Source organism: Anolis sagrei, chromosome 6 (assembly GCF_037176765.1).
Source record: "Anolis sagrei isolate rAnoSag1 chromosome 6, rAnoSag1.mat, whole genome shotgun sequence".
In the NCBI taxonomy this organism is placed as follows: Eukaryota; Metazoa; Chordata; class Lepidosauria; order Squamata; family Dactyloidae; genus Anolis; species Anolis sagrei.
This window is the reverse complement of record NC_090026.1, coordinates 87,197,806-87,218,830: the sequence shown is the minus strand read 5'-3', so window position 1 is coordinate 87,218,830 and position 21,025 is coordinate 87,197,806. Positions and strand designations below refer to the sequence as shown.

At 38.4% G+C, this 21,025-nt stretch overlaps 1 protein-coding gene across 3 annotated transcripts in view; it reads left to right on the top strand.

The window, feature by feature from the left end:
• Window positions 1-21,025, top strand: part of KAT2B (lysine acetyltransferase 2B) — a 49,689-nt gene that overhangs the window by 22,784 nt on the left and 5,880 nt on the right. For 2 of the 3 annotated variants that reach the window (XM_060781945.2, XM_060781947.2), the window contains exons 6-14: window positions 298-489; window positions 4,330-4,436; window positions 6,072-6,197; window positions 11,290-11,426; window positions 13,798-14,009; window positions 16,277-16,403; window positions 17,522-17,632; window positions 19,605-19,748; window positions 20,818-20,932. In XM_060781945.2, the coding sequence (XP_060637928.2) occupies window positions 298-489; window positions 4,330-4,436; window positions 6,072-6,197; window positions 11,290-11,426; window positions 13,798-14,009; window positions 16,277-16,403; window positions 17,522-17,632; window positions 19,605-19,748; window positions 20,818-20,932 (1,271 nt within the window). The remainder of the gene's footprint in view (window positions 1-297; window positions 490-4,329; window positions 4,437-6,071; window positions 6,198-11,289; window positions 11,427-13,797; window positions 14,010-16,276; window positions 16,404-17,521; window positions 17,633-19,604; window positions 19,749-20,817; window positions 20,933-21,025) is intronic. The other variant, XM_060781946.2, reaches the window with a different exon arrangement.

The following is a 21,025-nucleotide window of genomic DNA, read 5'->3' as shown; positions in this document are numbered from 1 at the left end:
TATCTGGTCTCAAGATCTCTTAAGTTTTATAGTTGCAAGGACCGCATCCAGTATCCAATCTGAGGACCTTTGATGTTAAACTATCTTCTAAAATATGTGAACAGAATTGAAATGGCCTTTCGGCTTGTTTGCAAGACATGAAGTAAAAATGTAGGAGATTTATTAAGCACACTGCTATTTTAGATGGTACAATAATTTGTTCTGTGGTTGCTGTTAAGTGGGTTGTTAATGGGTTCTGACTCATTAACTGGTATGGATCAGTTGACTGGGCTAACATATTAATCTTTTCTCCTGCAGATGGCTTTGCTACTGTAATGTCCCTCAATTTTGCGATAGTCTACCTCGGTATGAAACCACACAAGTTTTTGGGAGAACACTTCTGCGTTCAGTGTTTACCGTCATGAGACGTCAACTTCTGGAGCATGCTAGGCAGGAAAAAGACAAACTTCCTCCTGAGAAACGGACACTAATTCTCACACATTTCCCAAAGTAATTATTTTTTTCTTCATTTCTGGATTTTATAATTGACTTGAAATCTGTATGTCTCTTTTTATTAGTATCCGTGGTAGTATTCCAAAGTTAGGATTATGGATGAAGGGATTTTGGCAGTTGCAATGCAACACAGGACTGGCATTCCTTAGATCAGGGGTGTCAAACTCATTTTCACCAAGGGCAGCATCAGCCTTATGGTAGCCTTCAAAGGGCCAGTTGTAATTGTAAGACGTATAAATGTAACTTTGTTTTTCTGGCATTGAAAGCCTCACTGGCCGCATAAAATGATGTGCTGGGCCAGACTTGGCCCGCAGGCCTTGAATCTGACACATATGTCTTAGCTCAACCATCCTCACATTAACGAAGATTGAAAGTCTTTTCAAAAGACTTGTTAAATCATAAGTTCTTCAAACTTTGCTGGTGCATGGTAATGTTAGACTATGTTCTTGTAGGTTTTTCGGGCTATAGGGCCATGTTCTAGAGGCTATGGCAAGCATCCTCAGAGGTAGTGAGGTCTGTTGGAAATAGGAAAATGGGTTTATATATCTGTGGAATGACTGGGGTGGGGCAAAGAGCTCTCTGCTGAAGCTAGGTGTGAATGTTTCAGCTGACCACCTTCATTAGCATTTGAAGGCTTGGCTGAGCCTGGGAAAATGTTCTGTTGAGAGGTGTTAAGATGTGCCTGGTTGTTAGACTATGTTGAAATAAGTGTATTCAGTTACTTAATAGAATGACACCAAGTGTGTAATTTGCTATATATAAATATTTTCTTTTGTTGCTTAAGACAATACATGATGTTGCTGCTATTGTTGTTGTCTTGTTCTTGTTATATCAAGTTATATCAAACATATGGTAACACCAAGACAAACCTTATACTGGTTTTATTTGGGGCTGAGGGTATGTGAGTCTCCCAAGGTCACCCAATGAGTTTCCAGGTCTGAGCAGGAAATTAAACTTTGGTCACCAGAGCTGTAGTCCAACACTCAAACCACTACACCATGTTGGCTGCTATAATATTTAGGAATACACCCCATATTTTATTGGTTTATATGTTTACATGGTATATTTGATTTCTTGTACACTAGTGATTTTTAAGTTACTTACTGTTTCCCTTTTGTGAATGAACATAAAGTTACTGGCTTCTGCTTTTTGAAGCAGTTCATTCACATTTGTGTAATGCAGTATATTAAGCTGCTTGTGACTTTCTAGTTGCATGTTATATTTTGTAGGTTGGCAGTAAAGCCATGAAGATTTCAGTTTACATACGGTAACCATTGTGCAATATTAGATATAATATATTCATGATTACGTATATGCCAGACACATTAGTTGAAGGATATGTAATTCCTCCACCCACCCAGTACACGCACACACACAAGCTGAATTAGCAAAGAAAAAATTGCTCAGCAGCAAGAGCTTACCATCAGAGGCATTGGTGAAATGGTGTGAACACACACTGAATTGAATACGTACTTTCATCTTTCAGGCAACTTGTTGAGTAACAAAGGGTTGCATTAGACTATTCTGTCACAGTGCCAAATTCTAGTGGTAAGATTTTTTTCGTTATAAATGCTACTCTGGCACTAATTATGGCAGCATTAAACAAGCCTTACTTATCTTCATCCTGGGAAGAAATGACTAGTAAGGTGCTGCAGGAATCTATCCTATTTCCAGTGCTGTTCAATATCTTTTTTAAAGACTTGGATGATGGTTATAGAGAGCATGCATATCAAGTCTGCAGATGACACTAAATTGGGAGAGATGGCTACCGGCAATTTTCCTATTGGATTCAGTGGAATTGCCATCCTGCTCATGTTTACTCAGAAACCTGTCTGCTGTATTCAGTGGGATTTACTTTCCACTAAGTATGTCCAGGATTCAAACTTACCTCATGTGAGATACATTCAGTTCAGTGGAGCTTACTCACAGGTAAATGGTTCTCAGTCTTGTTGGAATTTTTTTCAGCTGCATTGGAGTTTTAGTCAAGAAACACAACTTCTTTGCCATCAGTTTTCTCTAAGAAGAAAGCTTATATAAGCTATCAGTGTGGGGGAATTTGGAATGAAAGCTCAAATAATATCAATGTTATTTATCTCTGCAAATAACAGTTTCTTTCTATAACTATTTCCTGTTACCAAAACATCTGCTGAAACTGCCATTTAGAATTCTGAGTGGATTCTTATTTTTCAAAGTAAGGTTCTCAACAGACTACTAAAGAAGGAATTCAGCAGTCATATCATATCTGAGGGTATATGAGATTATTTTTCCTTGATGAGTTGTTTAGCTTGACAAAATATTTTACTATTTCTAAGAAAGCTCCATAGTTTGATTTCCCAAAGGTGATCTGTAATATGTGTATAAACATATGTCTTCAGAGTTTAGATAGATGTTTTGTAGCAGTAAAAGGAAATGCTGTATTGCCAGGGTCAGTAGTGAAGGCTTTCCAGTATCTGTTAACATCAGGGTTGTTTAGGGATTTGGTGGTTTTGTCTCTTTTTATGTTTAGGTTGCAAGCAATATTATGAGTATTTCTTGCAGAAAGAAAGCCTTTATTATGTATTTTGACTTACTATATCCTCCTCCCATTTCCAGTGAGGTTTACATAAACTTCTGAGCATGCCAACATTCTGTTTATTCACATATTGATTTTATATCTTGCTTTTCTGCCAAAACACCCCCGACAAAACAGCTAAGAACAGAAAGAGTCATGTAAAAAGAAATGTGGTTCAAATCCAAAATCAGTTTTATGTGTATTTCATGGTTAAGCAATAAAAAATAACCTTCCCATTAGGAGTTAAACACCCATATGAATACAAAGCTCTCTTTGCCTGGGAGGAAGACAACATAAGGGAAGCCATCAGTGGCCACGAGTAACTACCAAAAATCCCTCATCCACAAAATGTGGCTGAGTTTGCCGTGGAATTAAGAGAAGAGATTTCCCCAGAGATCTTAGAATTTGAGAAGAATTTCAGAGAAGACAACGGTCTTTCTTCTGCAGTTACACTGACAACATTGGCTTTACAAACTTGTTTGCTTGGAAGTTGACTGAAATTTACTCTTTGTGGGTACAAAAGAGATCATAATCCCAGGGTGAGCTTTGTCTCAGAAAGTCTTTGTTTTTTTTTACATATAATTACAGTCTAATGATTTATGCCTGCCATTTTTACCTTGGAACACTCATTACTTTGGAGGTTTTCTATCATAACAGAGAACTTGTATAAATACTAGAAAATCTGCCATAACTAATGTCTAAACTTCTAAATTTGTTTATATAGTAGAGATACAAAAGATGTATCTCCATCTCAACTTTTTTTTGTAAAAAAAAAAGATGTTTGATGAGAAATACATTCTACTGGTAGAAATGTTTTATACACATTTAAGAAGTACATTTAAAAATACTGAATATGAAAGATGTCAAAGCTGTGTTTTAATTTATCTTAGTGCCAATGTATGTGCTTGGCACATAGAAAAGCCTAAATTCAGTCTTGAGTTGAAGGTTAAATAAAGCAGCCTGAAATAATGCTACTACTTTAATGAAACATTTGGAGAATTGCTGTCAGTTAGTGCAGCCAGTAGTGAATTAGATAGGCCAGTAGTTTGATAAGATCTAAGCCAGGTTCCTTTTATCTCTATTTTTGCTCTCAATTGTTTTTGGATGTTATTGTTAAAAATTTACTACTAGCATTTTGCCAGTTTTCAGCTTGTCAAAGAGAATGTGCCTGAATTTGGTTTTGTTTTGATATGTGACTGAAGGAATCATATAATGGAGGAAGTCTTGTTTGTCTTGGTAGATGACGCTCTGTAGGTTAACACTGCTTGCTCACCTTGTGTGTTCAGGTTCCTATCCATGCTGGAGGAAGAGGTCTATAGTCAGAGTTCTCCCATCTGGGATCCAGATTTCATTGCATCTTCTTCTCGAAATGCACAGCTAGGCATCCAGGCAGGTAAATGTACATGTAAGGCATGACAGTGTGAAGACTAACGAAATATGTTCATTTCATAAGTGGCAGATGGAGGGGAAGTACATAAGCTTTGGGTTATTTGGGAAGGGGATGAAGAGATGATTGTTTTTTTCCCTTCTGTGGTCTCACAGAAATCAGCTCCCCAAAGCCACTTCATTTTGGTGTTAATGAAAACATCCCTTGAATTCCAAAGAACAGCTTATGAGAGGCATTTTTTGTCACGAACTCCTTCCATTTCTGTACTCTGAAGACTGTTTAGCCTATTCCCTTAAGGGTTGCCAGGTTTTTTAAAAAAACCCAAAGCAAATAGGGATCTTGTACCTTTAATGATTGTATGAAAGAGAGAATTTCAGCTTGTGTAACAAGAAACACCTGCCAGAATTCCCACTTTTGCTAAAGTTTTGTAGGAATAGGAGCCTTGACTTGTTTTCACTTGGCAATTCCACAGCTGTGATTCACATACCACAAAAATCTCCATGTTGATGACATTGGAACAAACAGCATATGAGGTTTGGTCCTAGGACAGTTTTGCGCCATAAAGACATACAATCTTCTTAGTGCAATTCATGTTGTTTACACAATCCTCTCCAGCTGTTATTTTCCTATGTTGTGATTATTTTGCTTTTTTAAAGGTGTTTTGGTCTACTACTGCTTGTTCAGGAACATTCAGAAGAATGCATAATTGGTTTTGTTTATACAGCTTTTGCATAGAAGCAAAAGGACAAATTCTAATGAATTTACAAAGTGTAGCTGTCAGACGGACTACACAGGACTGAGTTCAAATAAACTGTCAACCATCTGGTAACATTAGTGGATAATGAAACTTAAAATGTAATACAGGATTTTCTCCTGAGAGCTCAAGATCATAGTACTTCTTCAGAAATCTTTCACAGATTATATGTTTGACCATTATTTTTCACTTGTCTCTAACCTGCTAATTTTCATTTGGTCAAATAATTGGAGGAGTGCTCTGCAAAATAGCGGAGTTGCAGGTTTTGAGAGTGGGAAAGCTATAGCAATGCTCACTAAAAAGTTTCCTCTAGTCTTGTACCCTTCAGCTGTATTGAACTACAACTTCCTTAAAAACTGTGGCCCAAAACAGGTAGATGTCACAAGGTTGTGAAATGTTGCACTAAAATGTAATTTTAATGACTAGCTGAATGATCTAAAATTGAGGAACAACAGTCCTCTGAGGCCACAGTGCAGTTTATCTGAGATATACATTCACATGCTACACCTTGAATACAGCATGGATTGCCTTTGGGTCAGAGTCATTTGACTGCTGCCTCCAGTCAGATTAGATAGTCTTGAACTAAATGAATCATTTGGTGTGGCTTAAATGAATCTTTTTGGGGAGAGAGTCCATAGTAACATAAGCTTAATGCAGAGGATTTTTCAGTCCAGAAACTCAGATCATTTAATTCATAATCCCTGGAAGTATTTATATTTTTTCTAAGGTAATGCTGGACAAGGATGAGTTTAATCAGACTGTTGGTTAGGATGAAGATACCTTTTTTATGTTACACTTCATTGAAAGTTGTAAATTCTTGTGCTGAATCGGCACTGCAGCTTGCTCTCTGATAGTTGCATTTTTCTTTTCTTTCTGTGCATCTACAGTTATTAGCCATCCTCCTGTGGTGAGGTCCGCTGCATGCAATGCAAGCCCCTCATCTCTAGAACAAACCAGTGGGGGAAATATGAGTCCTGTTTGCAAGGCTATTTCTGGCCTGGACCAAAATCTAGGTAATGTAAAGACTAATGGATTTTTACTTTTTTTCTGTGTGTATACTTTTGTCTGCAAAGTCTCAATCCTCAGCCAGTTTTTCTTGATCAAGGCTTTTTGAAGTGCACAGAAGATAGAAAAAGTAGAGCTAAGGATAGCTACTATGGAAGTATTGCTTTGTTATACTATGAAAAAAATTAAGTGGTTTGGATCCTACTGGTTTAGGTTCAGTTTACTTAGAGGCTTGCATTCTTCTGCACAATCTGCCCTTTAGGACACTTAAGTCCTCTGTCGGATGATTACTCCAACCAGCCAGAATCGGACTGGCAAATGTCAGTCAGAGGAACTTTTCATCAGCCACCCCAAGACTGTGAAATAACCTGACAGATGAACTCTGACAGCTAAATTAGCTATCGGAATTTAAAATGCAATTGAAGACCTATCTCTTCCAGCTGGTCTTCCCAGTCAACTTTCAATCATGAGTTTTATTTACATTCTACTGCTACAATATGTCAATTCTGTATCTGGATTAGATGCACGTTTTTTATATTTTTGTGTTTTTATCTATATAATTGTATATATTTTATCTTTGTATGTTTTTGAATTTATTGTACCCCACCTCAAGCCATGAGGAAAGCAAAACATCACAGCAATAGAACATAATATAAAATAATAACAGCATTATATTAATCAAGTAAAATTAAATATAACAAATAAAGACATATAGCAGGTAATCAATAAACAAATACGATTTAAAAGCATTGTCATCAATAAGACATGCTCAACAACTACTACTGGGAGGGGCGGGGGAGGGCGGACAATCCCTTTCAAACTAATAGTAATGTGCTCTGTAACATAACACCCCTTTGAAAAATACTTCTATTTAAAATTTTAGATCAGGTGAGTGAACTGTGCAGTTCCGGGAACACCCACTGATTCCACTAACACCATCCTTTTCACTGAATAAATGTGTTTTCCAGCCATATAAAGTTCCCCTCCTTTTTAGAAAACTTGCAAATGCCTTGAAATGCAGTTTCAAGGATTATACTGAAGCAGCACGACTCCCTCTTGAAGGGTTCCAGACATCATTTCCATGTGCCCAGAGCAGTGAATCTGATGGTATGGCACCATCAGAGATCTGGAAGAGGTTAATGAATACTGTACAGCCATCTAACCTCTGAATTGTACTGTCTAGTTTAGGCTGTCTTGGATGGTTGCATTCCATCTCACATCTAAGTGGTTAGGCTATTATGTTTGCAGGAAATCACAAGAACCAGTAGTGATGGAAACCAGTCAGGATAAATAAGTCTGGGCTTTAGTGGCTGGGAGTTCATTTGTTGTTGTTGTTGATTCGTTCAGTCGTCTCCGACTCTTCGTGACCTCATGGACCAGCCCACGCCAGAGCTCCCTGTCGGCCGTCACCACCCCCAGCTCCCTCAAGGTCAGTCCAGTCACTTCAAGGATGCCATCCATCCATCTTGCCCTTGGTCGGCCCCTCTTCCTTTTGCCTTCCACTTTCCCCAGCATAATTGTCTTCTCTAGGCTTTCCTGTCTCCTCATGATATGGCCAAAGTACTTCAACTTTGTCTCTAGTATCCTTCCCTCCAGTGAGCTGTCGGGTTTTATTTCCTGGAGGATGGACTGGTTGGATCTTCTCGCAGTCCAAGGCACTCTCAGAACTTTCCTCCAACACCACAGCTCAAAAGCATCGATCTTCCTTCGCTCAGCCTTCCCTAAGGTCCAGCTCTCACATCCGTAGGTTACTACAGGGAATACGATTTAAAAGCATTAGATTAGAGTTCATTAGACTGGTAGAAATAGTTTTTTTTAAGACCATGAAGGTGGAAAGAGAGAAGCACATTTCCTTTAGTCAGCTGTGAGAAAATGTTTCTTGTGTTTCAAATAAGCATTGAACCAAAGCAAACATCTCATGTACACAAGAACACAAATCTATTTTTCTCTTACCCTCAAATGCAAAATCATCTAAAGGCAGAATAGAAGCCAAGATTCATGACTCTTCCTTTTTTTCTTGCCCAACTTCTGTTCGTGTCCAATTGCCAAAACCTAAGCCACTATATAAAGTTGTCAAAGCTTTTCCCTCCCTCCCGGTTAGGATATTTGATTATACAGTCATTATCACTTGCAGCAATTAATGAGGCAACTCAAAATATGGTTATTTTTAGTTATCCTGGGCCTGAAGTGCCAAGCTGTCTCCCTGCTGCTTTTAATGCCATGGTTTCAAAATGTTCTACAGTGAAAGCTTAACTGCCAGAACAGTTGATTCATGTGTCGGAAGACAGGAATTGCTCTTATTGGTTCTTAATACGGTCTTACTATTATAACATTTTTCCATACTGAAACACACAGCTGGGGAGAAAGAAGAAGCATTTTCAGTGGAAAAGTAAAGTCGTAGGATAGAGTTAAGGATGGAACTCTTCCTTTGTTCACATAAATCTTCCACCTTAGTAGATGGTCCATATGGCACCCTCACCCCACAGTCTGAGTTGATAATTGTAGACCTAGTTTGGATTCTTTTAAAGATATCACAGAGAAGAAAGGTTGGTTTTAGAGAAATTGTTAAGGATCCAATCCCCTATTTTGGTATCTCATGCCAGTAGATTTGTAGCTTTTACCCCTCTCCCTCCAATACAGACCTCCTTGGTACTAAAAGTCTGCTCCAGAGAGTTTTCCAGTAATTCAGCAGGAGGTGGAGGGGAGGAAGGAGGGGCAAGATGGTTGGTTTTGGCAGAGGCAGTAGGCTATAGTACGCTATTGGATCTTGGCCATTAAGAAGCTGCTTTTGTTAAATGACAACAAATAGAAGTGCCCACATTGGTGATACAAATTAGCTGAGTAGTTTTGAGCCTGTTGTGATTAGCTGTTGTCCATGCTGGTGTGTATCAACTGCTTTGTGAATGATCACTGTAATTATTTGATATATGTAGAACTATACATAATTATAACTGCCTGTATTATTATTTTTTATATTTAATTCACTTCTGAGCCAACATCTAAATTTCCCCTGCTTCTTTTTTGCATTTATGCATGAAAATAATTGCCAACTCAAGATAATGTTGAATGCATGGGTTGAAACAATGCTTGGTCTGTAAGTGACTAAATTTGTCAGTTGTCAAGGTGCCCCAAGATAATTTGTTGCCATTTGTATGTTAGTTTGGCTGTTTAAGTTACGTTATATAACAAATAGAGTATTTCTCTATTATGAATTAAGCAGAATTATCACACATGATAACTTTCATTCTCACTCTCTATTCTCACAGTTTGGGTTTTATTGAAGAAGTCTTACAGAATACTTTAGATCAATAATATTAAAGCATTTATACATGATTACAGAGAAGTCCTGGAATGTTATACTTTCCAGTCAGAACTGATTTCTTTCTCATTTGTTTAACTGGTGGGGTTCTGTATTTACATGTGAGTAAAAGTGTCTCCTTGGATTTTTGAGACATAGCAATGAGACAACCTCAGTCCTCATGTTCATCCTCAGTAGACTCATACAGTCTACTTCAGGGGTCCTCAAACTTTTTAAACAGAGGGCCAGGTCACAGTCCCTCAAACTGTTGGAGGGCCGGATTATAATTTGAAAAAAACACATGAATGAATTCCTATGCACACGGCACATATCTTATTTGTAGTGCAAAAACCACTTAAAAACAATACAATAATTAAAAAGAAGAACAATTTTAACAAATATAAATTTATTAGTATTTCAGTGGGAAGTGTGGGCCTGCTTTTGGCTAATGAGATAGGATTGTTGTTGTTGTTGTGTGCTTTTGAGTTGTTACAGACTTAGGTTGACCCTGTGTGGTGGCCGGGTAAATGACCTTGGAGGGCCGCATCCGGCCCCCGGGCCTTAGTTTGAGGACCCCTGGTCTACTTGATTTGCCTATGTGTTACTCACTTTTCAGTTTATTAATTGGTTTTATTCAAGTTGCGACAAACTAAATAGTATATTGGTGATTGCACATGTCATCTAGATTTCATGACTATATGTCTTTTTTTAAAAAAAAAGTTAAATAGATGGGTGGGAAGGAAGCATGGGGTGAATTTATTGGTTACATTTAGCTTGTGATAATAAGAAACATTGGTAACAACATGCCTGATCTACTGACTTAATAAGGCCATGCGTGTATCTTATCAGTACAGCATTAGACAGGTTTACAGAGCCCTATCTGATATAGCTAAGGTGGGGGATAGTGGGGAATGCAGTACAGCAATACCTGAAGTGCCACATGACTCCCATCCCTCCTTTAGTTTTTTATGCCTTCTATTTTATGGTTTATGCAGATGTGATGCTCTTCTAAGAGTCCATCTTTTGCATTATGTTGATATTGAAACAATGTTTTCCTACTTTAGGCTCATGCACTTACAGCAGACATGGGCAAACTTTGGCCTTCCAGGTCTTCTGGATTTCAACTCCCATAATTTCTAACAGCTGGTAGGTTTTTAGGAATTGTGGTAGTTGAAGTCCAAAACACCTGGAGGGCCGTAGTTTGACCGTGCCTGACTTTTACACCATGAACACTGATTTAAATAACTAGGTCACATTGTAAGAGAAGGCTCACTTAGTCTTTGAATGAATGTTAATATTTTAAAATATTTAATGTTATAACGTTATAAATTGTTTAATTGCTTTTAAAATATTAATCATATTTATATTGTATTAATTACTTCGTATACTTTTAAATCTGTATTGTTTTTAAATATGTTGGGTGTCTTGAGTCCCATTATTGGGAGAAAGGCAGTATTTCCATTAGCTGTACTTGACATTGTTACCCATCTTCTATGAACATGATGGAGACAAATAATGTATTCAGGGCTGATTTGTACTGAAACAATAGGCTCAACTGACTCTTTAACTATGACTGCTGCCACCCGTTTGCACCCGCATCAGAAAAAGCAGACATTATTTACATGCATAGTGTTATTATATTGCTCAATAAAGGGGAGTGTTATCATAGTACATGTAGCTTAATTTGACATTTTCCATTTCAGTAATGTTGACTCTGTACCTTGTAAAACAATTTATATGCTAGCAGTGGTGACATCTTTAATTTTTAAACAATTATTTCAATTTCTTTTTTAATTTCACAGGAGAGAAGAGAAAAATTAATGAGCCTTATTCTGTAGAGGATGCCAAGAAGCCAAGAGTGGTAGGAGATATTCCTATTGAGCTTATTAATGAAGTGATGTCAACCATTACAGATCCAGCTGCAATGCTGGGGCCAGAGGTAAGAAGTGTAACTTTGGTATGAGCATTTATGTCAAGTTTGAATACAGCAATTAACTTTATTAGTTTGTTTTTATCAAGTTTACTTTGTTTTATGAAAGATCTCCATTAAGGCAGGAAAAGACCCAGCATAGGTTAGTGAAATCTAAGATCCATCTCAAATGAACCTGAGAACAGTAGTAGATATTGAAAATATTATGTTATTATACTACAACTCCCAGAATGCTCCAACAAATATGGCCAATGACCATGCTAGTTGGGGGAGTCTTACACCAGATTTTTGAAAGGCAGTTTTTCCAGTATAACAGGAACAATGCAAGAGAGAAGAAAAGGAGAGGAAGAATTTCTGGTTTTGGCCTAAAGCCTGAAAGCCATTAGCTGCCATCTACATCTCAGACAATATACATTTTCCATTGGAAACATGGAGAAATCTGTGATTGTTTGCAGATTCTTAGAAAAAAACTGAACAGAAGTTCTCATCCATCCTATATTGATATCGGGTTTCCCATTTGTGGTTTTGATTGCTCATGAGCTTGTACCCCCATTTCCTGAAGTTTCTGTTTCAAGAAGTACCTCCTTCATTTGCCCAGGCAAAACAGACACTTGCAGCAGGAAGAGGAGAGGAGCTGGCCCCGCATGCCATTTCACTTCCTCTGTGGATGTGGCTCATTTTCTCTTTCCTGTGTGTTGCAAATATTTGTTCATCTGGGTTGAAGAAGGGAGGTACTGCAGGGAATAGAAATATATGGCACACAGGAAGAGGAAGAGCAAGCCGATTCACCAATGGGGGGCTGGTTTCTCCTCTTCTTCCTGTTTGTCATGTATTCTGCCAGGTATCTCCTTTTCTTTGCCTGGGTGAAACAGAAAAGGAACTAGGATGCACAGAGTAAATTAAATGGCATGTGAGTCTGGCTTCTCCTCCCCTTCCCCCAGGACCATGTTGCATACTAGTTTTTAGCCATTCCTTCAGGCAACCTGACTTCTCCGTTTTGTTCAGGAACGGCAAGGGTCCAGCCATTAGGAATTCCCATCTGAAAAGGGACCATGTGGCAGTTCTCCCTTATTCAGTATCACAGTTGAATCTTTTTTATTTTCCTGATTCTTTTTATTTAGTGGGACAGGGAGTTGAGGACCTGAGGGACGGTGGGTGTGGTGTGTTCGCGTGTGGTTTTGGGGGCTTAGAGAGTCATCCTTTTAGCTTCTTTTTCTCTTTCCCTTCCTCTCCTTCAGGAAATACTTCTAAAAGATAATAATTAAATAGTAGTAGTAGTAGTAGTAGTAGTAGTAGTAGTAATACCACCTAGTTACCTCTTCTCTAGAGTAGAAAATAAAAACAGCTTTAAGGAAGCATTAAACTGAAGCAGAAAGGAGATTGCAGGCAGCAGAGAAAACAGAGGAGTATTTAAGGTAGTCCATGGAGGATACAAATAGCTTACTGAGTTCCAGGACATCATCGCTCTTACTTTCCTGGGCTTCTTTAAAAATGCCTTGGAAAACTGTGTGGCCTGTTGCTGGTGCCGTGAGAGAAAGTGTGTGTACCTGCCTCTCCTCTAGAGTAGAAACAGCTTTAAGAAGCATTAAACCCATTTTTCTCTACAAACAGAAGGGAAAGGATCCAGAAAGAGTGGTATCTTAACTCTAATGCTTTTTTAAATCCATAACTTAATGCAGGATATGGAAGGGGAGCCTCTGGGAACCCCCCCCCCCAATAATGGGCTGGATAGGGTGCTTTCTTAACCCCATTGCTGACACTAAGGCTCCCTTGAAGGGAACAAAGGAAAGGCTCTCAGGGGAAAGGGAAGCCTCAGAAGTTCCCCATTGCCGCCAATGGACCAAAAAGAGCCACTTTTTTTGGATGCGGAACTAAAATGCCCTAAAATGCGGTTCGCCTGTTTTCAGGAGGCACACAGAAACGGATATGGGGGGCTTCCAGTATCCGGCAAATAGAAATGGATAGTGATTCACGCATACTGTACAAGCCTAGTGAATACCCTTTCTGGGGACTACAGAGGCAGCATCCCCCCCTCCCCCCAGATATTTGCAATTTTCCACTTTTCCAGGGGAGCTGTGATTGTACACTATGGGACTTTTCATGCTACATAATACCTACAATTCCACGATGTCCTGTGGAGTTCTGGAATTTCCAGTTTACAGAAGGGTGTTCAGAATTCTCAGCCACAGCCCTCTAGTATTTCACTGAACCAGAAGATTGCTTAATATGTAGCCATGGTTGATAATGTGGAATCATAGTGCTATAACTATATGATGAGAGATGTGTTCAGATGGGATGGAATTCCAAGTGTGTATGTGAAAACAAAGTAAAGACTTCCAAATGTATATTGAATGTATGTTAATTCTTTTCCATAATGAAGCAGACCAACTTTCTATCAGCACATTCAGCTCGGGATGAGGCAGCAAGACTGGAAGAGCGAAGGGGAGTGATTGAATTTCATGTCGTTGGAAATTCCCTAAATCAGAAGCCAAATAAGAAAATTATGATGTGGTTGGTTGGCTTACAGAATGTATTTTCACATCAGTTACCCAGAATGCCAAAAGAATATATAACTCGTCTGGTCTTTGATCCGTGAGTATCTCCCCTCTACCCACCTGTGGTAACAAAGAAAAAGAAAGATGATACTTTTTAATTACATGAACTAGCTTCCAGAAACTGAAAGCAATATTTCAAACCATGCTTGAGTTATAAATTACATATTCAGAGAGGAATGGACGCACTCCACTTTTAGAGCGTTGTTTTAAGTTCCTGTTGTTGTTTATTCTTTCATTTGCTTCCGACTCTGTGACCTCACGGTCCAGCCCATGCCAGAGCTCCGTCAGCCGTGGCCACCCCCATCTCCTTCAAAGTCAAGCCAGTCACTTCAAGGATACCATCCGTCCACCTTGCCCTTGGTCTGCTCCTCTTCCTTTTTCCTTCCATTTTCCCCAGCATCATTGTCTTCTCCAAACTTTCCTGTCTTCTCAATATGTGGCCAAAGTACTTCATCTTTGCCTCTAATATCCTTCCCTCAAGTGAGCCGTCGAGCATTATTTCCTGGAGTATGGATTGGTTTGATCTTCTTGCGATCCAAGGCACTCTCAGAATTTTCCTCCAGCACCACACTTAAAAAGCATCTATCTTCCTTCGCTCAGTCTTCCTTATGGTCCAGCTCTCACATCCATAGGTTGCTATGGGGAATACCATTGCTTTAACTATGCAGATCTTCATTGCCAGTATGATGTCTCTACTCTTCACTACTTAAGTTCCTAAGTTCATTTTAATTTATGATGGAATGGAATGCTTAGAAAATAGGCAAAGGAGAATTGGTGTACCAACTATTTGCTACCGACTCCAATAAATGACTTCACAAGGACTGTGGCAAAGCTTGGCTGAACAGAACTGTAAAATTAAGCATCGGTGTTTGCATGCTTTGATTCTATTCTAGATAATACAGGACTGGAGATTTCTATAGCCCCTCAAACCATCCCAAAGCCCTGCATTACCCAATTATTAAAAAAATCTGCTGGTTTTTCTTCCAGAATATGATCAGAATGCCCCAAATGGCCCCAGGGGTTTTTGTTTGTTTTAACCCCTGGCCCCCAAAGACACCAATGGCTAGAACTCAGCCTGAAATGAGATTGGCTTGTTGAAAATACAGCAATGGTGTGTGCCAGGCAAAATTTATTATATTTTAGATAAGTGAAGTCATGTTGATGTTTCATTGATGAAAGGTCCCTGTCAGTGGAATAGAGAAAAGCTTTATAAAAATGATCCATGTTTGCCCCTCCCACTTTCCCGGGAATCTTCCACTTTGGAGGTTTGGGGCCCTTTCAGAACAGCACTGAAACAAAAACAAAGCAAATGAGTTTTTTTCCTCAGGATTTATACATTTTCACAATTTGTACAGTTATGACAATTTACTAAGTTTTTATTTATTTTTCTCTGGAATAAGATTGTTCTTTGCTTATATGAAATGCCGAAGCATGGCTTTATGCTGGAAATTTACTCAATAACTAAGAGAAGTACTAACTTTCTATGTGTTGCAAATGTCTTTAGTCCCATTAAGTTGTCTTTCTCTTTTCTCTCTTTTCTCCCCCTCTTTTCTTTTTCACTGGTCTTTTCTCTATTAGTCTTTCCTTCAAGGCAGTCTTCTTTGCCTCCTGCTGAGAATTATTTTTCTCTCTCTCTCAGGAATATTTGAATTTTGGGGTTTGGGGCTATAAAACTGCCTGGAGCTTTATGGAAAACCTTTTATGTCTACTACCAGCTTTGTCTTCTCTGTTTAGTGAAAGTCTGACATCCAGTAGCTCAAGATGGTATTTCAGGATACAGATTTCAATTAATAAAAAAATGAATTAAACAGTTTTAAGAACAAAACAACTCTTGAGATGCATGCTTTCAGGCTCCACTTAGTAATTGTGACAAATTCCATCTGCATCATTTTAATGATGCTGGAGCTATGGTAGAGGCATAAACAGATCAGATGCACACCTTTTTTTATTAATATAGGAGATATTTCTGTTTTGAATAAATTAATAGTTCTTCATCATAATCTAGAAAGTAATTTACTATGTGATTGAAATGCTAATTTGAAAGGGTACTTGGGAAATACATTCAGAGAACCCTGTGTTTATAATTTTCTGAGAATCTTCTCACTTCTCATCTCTGATTAATGATGTTTCTAAATTCATGTATTTTTTTCCATAAAGAACATAAGACGTTAGCACCAGATATGCACATACATGTGTTTATGATTTATTGATGCTGTTATTTTGATGATAGCTCTGATGTACGTAGTGCATATAGCTTAATGGTGAAACAGAATTGACCTAAGTAATTCCTGCCTATAATTGCAGGAAACACAAGACCCTTGCATTAATAAAAGATGGACGAGTGATTGGCGGTATTTGTTTCCGGATGTTCATGTCTCAAGGATTTACAGAAATCGTTTTCTGTGCTGTGACTTCCAATGAGCAAGTTAAGGTAAAGACAAGGCATGATATGAATTCATTGCAAAATCTGCAGGCATAATTGGATTCAGCAGGGCCAGATCTCACATGATAAAGACAGCCTTTTACCTGGGTTTGATTTGGTCTGTGTTTCACAGACATGTGTTCACTGAAATTTTATGTGCTTTGGTCCATGAATTATTTTTGGCTTTTGCAGCTTTGTGGTAAAATAAAAGATAATCAGAGAAAAGCTGCTGCTGGTTAAGATGGGCATTTGTTGCATTTTGTCTCAATCACCATTACATTCTCTTTGGAAACCTGGTTTTCCAAAGGAGCAGAAACTCTGCATACATATGTGCCTAAAAGGCATAAAGCAAATCGCATGGAAGGAATTGGGTTTTCTTTGTCAGTTACTGGCTAATAACGCAACTGTGGAAATCTTTATTCTATATCCAGCTTAGGCTCTCTGCAGATTATAGCAGAACAACAGGAGGGGGGAGAGGAGTCTGTCAGGAAGGAAACGAATACACTATTGGAATTATTTTTGTCTTTGCTCATTTTAAACTGTGGTATACCTTAAGTCCATAAATCCTTTAAATAGGACATTTATTGTTGTGATTGGGGGGGGGGGGCTTTTATAGTAATGTGAGTCTAAAAGCTGGAACATTCTTCACTGAAGTCTCCCTTCAGCCGTGAAATCACTAAGCAGCCTCAGGCAAATCACTGCTCTCCTAGCCTCAACTTCCTTCTGTAATACAGTGATGCTAATGCTGTTTCTTTTACCAAGATGGTGACATGATTACTGAAATAATAGATATGATGTACTTTGAATGCTCTGGAAGGGGCACTATATTAAGTCTGGGGATTCCGAGTCTTCTGTATGCACACAATGAGTTTTTATAGCCTTACCGTGCTGGCTCTTAAGCCTTCCCCTGCTTTAGAGGATAGGCAGGATACAGAACGGTATGTCCAATTGAAAGGAGAAATTATTCTTCCAGAGTAGACATTTTCCACTATAATAATATTGTTCTTGGGACTCAACCTGTTTCTTTGATTAATGTTATTTTCCCCCTAGATTCTTAAAAAAAAGTTTTGTAGTTTTATTGCATTGCATTCCTCATGAGATAAATTGTCCTAATGATTTCTGCACAGGGTTATGGAACTCACTTAATGAATCATCTGAAAGAATATCATATTAAGCATAACATTCTCAATTTTCTTACGTATGCGGATGAATATGCAATTGGCTATTTCAAGAAACAAGTAAGTGGTTTTTTGAAACTGTTTTAAGTCTGGTTGCTGTGTGCCTTCAAGTCATTTCCAACCTATGGTGACCCTAAGGTGAACATATCGTAGTTTTTCCGGCAGATTTGGTCAGACGAGGTTTACTGTTGTCTTCCTTCAAGCCTGAGAGAGAGTGATTTGCCCAAGGTCTCCCAGTGGGTTTTATGGCCGAGCAAGAGTATAAACTATGGTCGTTTCCTGTAAGGAACTCAAACAATAGTTTGGAGGCAATGGGGTAAGGGAAAACAGCAATATATCCCTTCACTCAGAAAAATATTCTTTCTCAATGCATGCTGTGCTATAGTTGTCAATGCAGTTATCATGTGACTTCTCTATACCGCATGTTTTCCCACCAGCCCCACTTCCAATAGGACATCCAGTATTTGTGAGGACACACTGCATTTAATAAGTAGTAGTCTATGTAGCTGTTTTTAGCCTTTAAGGCATTTCTGACTTATGGTTACCCTAAGGTGAATCTGTCATGGGCCTTTTTTTGGTATCATTATTATTTTGCAGTAATACAAAGGAAAGTTCCAAAAATATTTTAAATATGCATTGCAATCCTATTCATATCTCTTTTAGAGTTCATTGATAATTCTTTCTTGCGAAGTGTATATAGGATCACAACCTTAGAGAATACTGCTAACAGATATAAACCCACCAAAAATCATTGGGTTTATTTTAAATTACGTGTATTGATGCCCCTCAATATTGCCCCCAGACATATGATAACCTGTGACTTATTGAAGACACTTGGTTGAAAAAAATGTGGTAAAATCCTTCTCCATTCTCTCTAAAAGGAATGATTACATAGCCCAGTTCTTCAAAGCTGAAAGTGGTACTTTCAAATATATGTTATTTTCTAGGAGATAAGATTCTATTTCAGTTTCCATGGGAGCAGCCTTCTAAGTCTAAAATGGGAGAACTTTGTGGCACTTTAAAGGCACAGATACATTTTGTTTGGCCCGTGTTTTTGTGGACTGGGCCCCATTAGCATAAGATGAAATGGGCTGTAGTCCAGCGACACTTATGCCGAATGATGCTTGTTGGTCTTTAATGTGCTGCTAGTCTCTTTATTAGCTTTGATTCTGTTTCAAGAGAGCTGCGCTGCTGTCCTGCTTTAGGGTGCTCAATCTATCCAGCATACCTTACTTGTAAGTCTTATCTAGCAGAAGAAGTTCTCCTTTAAGTTCAGTGGACTGTTTTCCTAAACTTCTGTCATAGGGGTATTGCTCGTTTGTTTTGGCTTTGATGTCTTATTGGGTTTTGTAAAGCATTGGCAGAATCCTGTATGACCATTCCATACTAAGAATCTTAATAACAATAGTGTTGTGTAGCGGATCTTAGGCACAGACTCCTGCCCCAAATCCCATGTATCAGTAAGCAAATGCTGGAATCAAAAGGGGGACAATTCCCCTATTGATTTCCATCCCATCCTATGGAGTAATCTTCAGTGTGATAAGAACCTGTCACAAACTTGCCCCTCGAATAGGCAAAAGGGAGTATGAACATCAGGCAGCCATTTCTTGATCAGCAGGGAAGCCTACTCCCATCAATTTCAGAGACGTTTTACTGGTAGATGGGATTTAGGAGGGGCTAAATAGGGATTGTGAATAAGGAGCAGTTATAAATACATAACTGTAGGTTACATATTTGAAACTGCTTAATAAAATTCCAGCCCATATTTTTAAAGTCCCATATAAAATACATGATGACTCCGAGAAAGATGCAGATGTAAGCTGCTCCCAGAGGAAACATTACAGTATCTTATTTCAATTCAGAAGTACATCAATTGGCAAACTAGGCACTGATGTGTGCTAGTTTGGCTGCAGAATTTCTGCCTCCAAGCATGTGAGGAAAAATTCACTGATGTATCCCCAAATAGTCACAGTGGCTTCAGAAGGCTGTTGGAAAACACACAATCAAGGTATATTGACTTTTCTTTTCTCAGGGTTTTTCTAAAGATATTAAAGTACCAAAAGCAAAGTACGTTGGCTATATCAAGGATTATGAAGGAGCAACTTTAATGGGATGTGAATTAAATCCAAGGATTCCATACACTGAATTTTCAGTCATTATTAAGAAGCAGAAAGAGGTAATTGTATGTACTAATCCAACATTTATTCAAAATACCCAACGATTTAGTGCCTACAAATACTTTTGAAAAATAAGACCTTTTTTTTGCAGGTACACAATATCAATGTATAAAAGGATATTTACCATGTAGCTGTGAAGGGGGCATGAGCCATTTCCCCCTTTATATACCTGCCTCATGGGCTGGATGGCCTCTCTTGACATGAACAGAAATGACAGTGTCACATTCAGTTTTGTGTATTACCCAAAGTATGGGCAGTGCTTGCGGTCTGGGAACTTGGCAAAGGACAAAGGGGCTTAAACCTCCTCAATTTTTTGTTTCAGATTGAATGTTTTAAATACGTTTTTGAATCATTAATCTTAAAATTTTCAAGGAATTTGTTTTAATGTGCTGGAGGACTTTGAGGGTTTCCAGGGACTGCAGAACAGGCCCCCAGGAGCATGTGGTCTGCAGGCCGCAGTGTCCCCCACCCCTGCTTTTATTGATAAGTAAATCTGATATGACTTCTTTTAAAGTAGTTTCCAGTAGTCTTGTTGCTGTAGTGGACACAAACATCTAAAAAGGACAGAATATATTTTCATATAACAGAAATCTGATGATTCTTCTACTACTGTTTGCACTGTTATTGACTATGAATATTTTCGAATATCCAAATACACAGAAATTAAATACGCAAATGTATAGAATTATAGCCTTCAAAACCAAATCCAGCAGTATCATGTACTGGAGAATATGTGGCACTCCAGATTCCTACTGGACTGAAACTCTCGTCATCCCTCACTATTGGCTAGACTAATGGGAACTGTAGTCCAATAATATCTGGAGGGTGGCATCCTTTCCCACCCCCAATATAGAAGTGGCCCAAATATCTTAACAGAAGAGGCAACTTGTGCCTGTGGATCAGGCCATGCACAATGCTCCCACTAAGGAGAAGTGGGTAGTAAATTAAAAGCATACTTTTATACATGGGTTACTTAGAAGTATCATTCCGTTCAGTTAAGGTCATTCCCAGGTAAATGGAGATAGGAGTATGTTGTAAACATTCTAATTTTTATGCCACTTCTTACAGATTATTAAAAAATTGATTGAAAGAAAGCAAGCTCAGATTCGGAAGGTTTACCCTGGTCTTTCTTGCTTCAAAGATGGAGTACGTCAGATTCCTATAGAAACAATTCCAGGAATCAGTATGTATTCATTCTATCATTTATCTTTGAGTTTGATTTCATGCAAAGTGTTTTTAGTGTTTTTATTGTCATGGTTTAATGATGTTGTTGGAT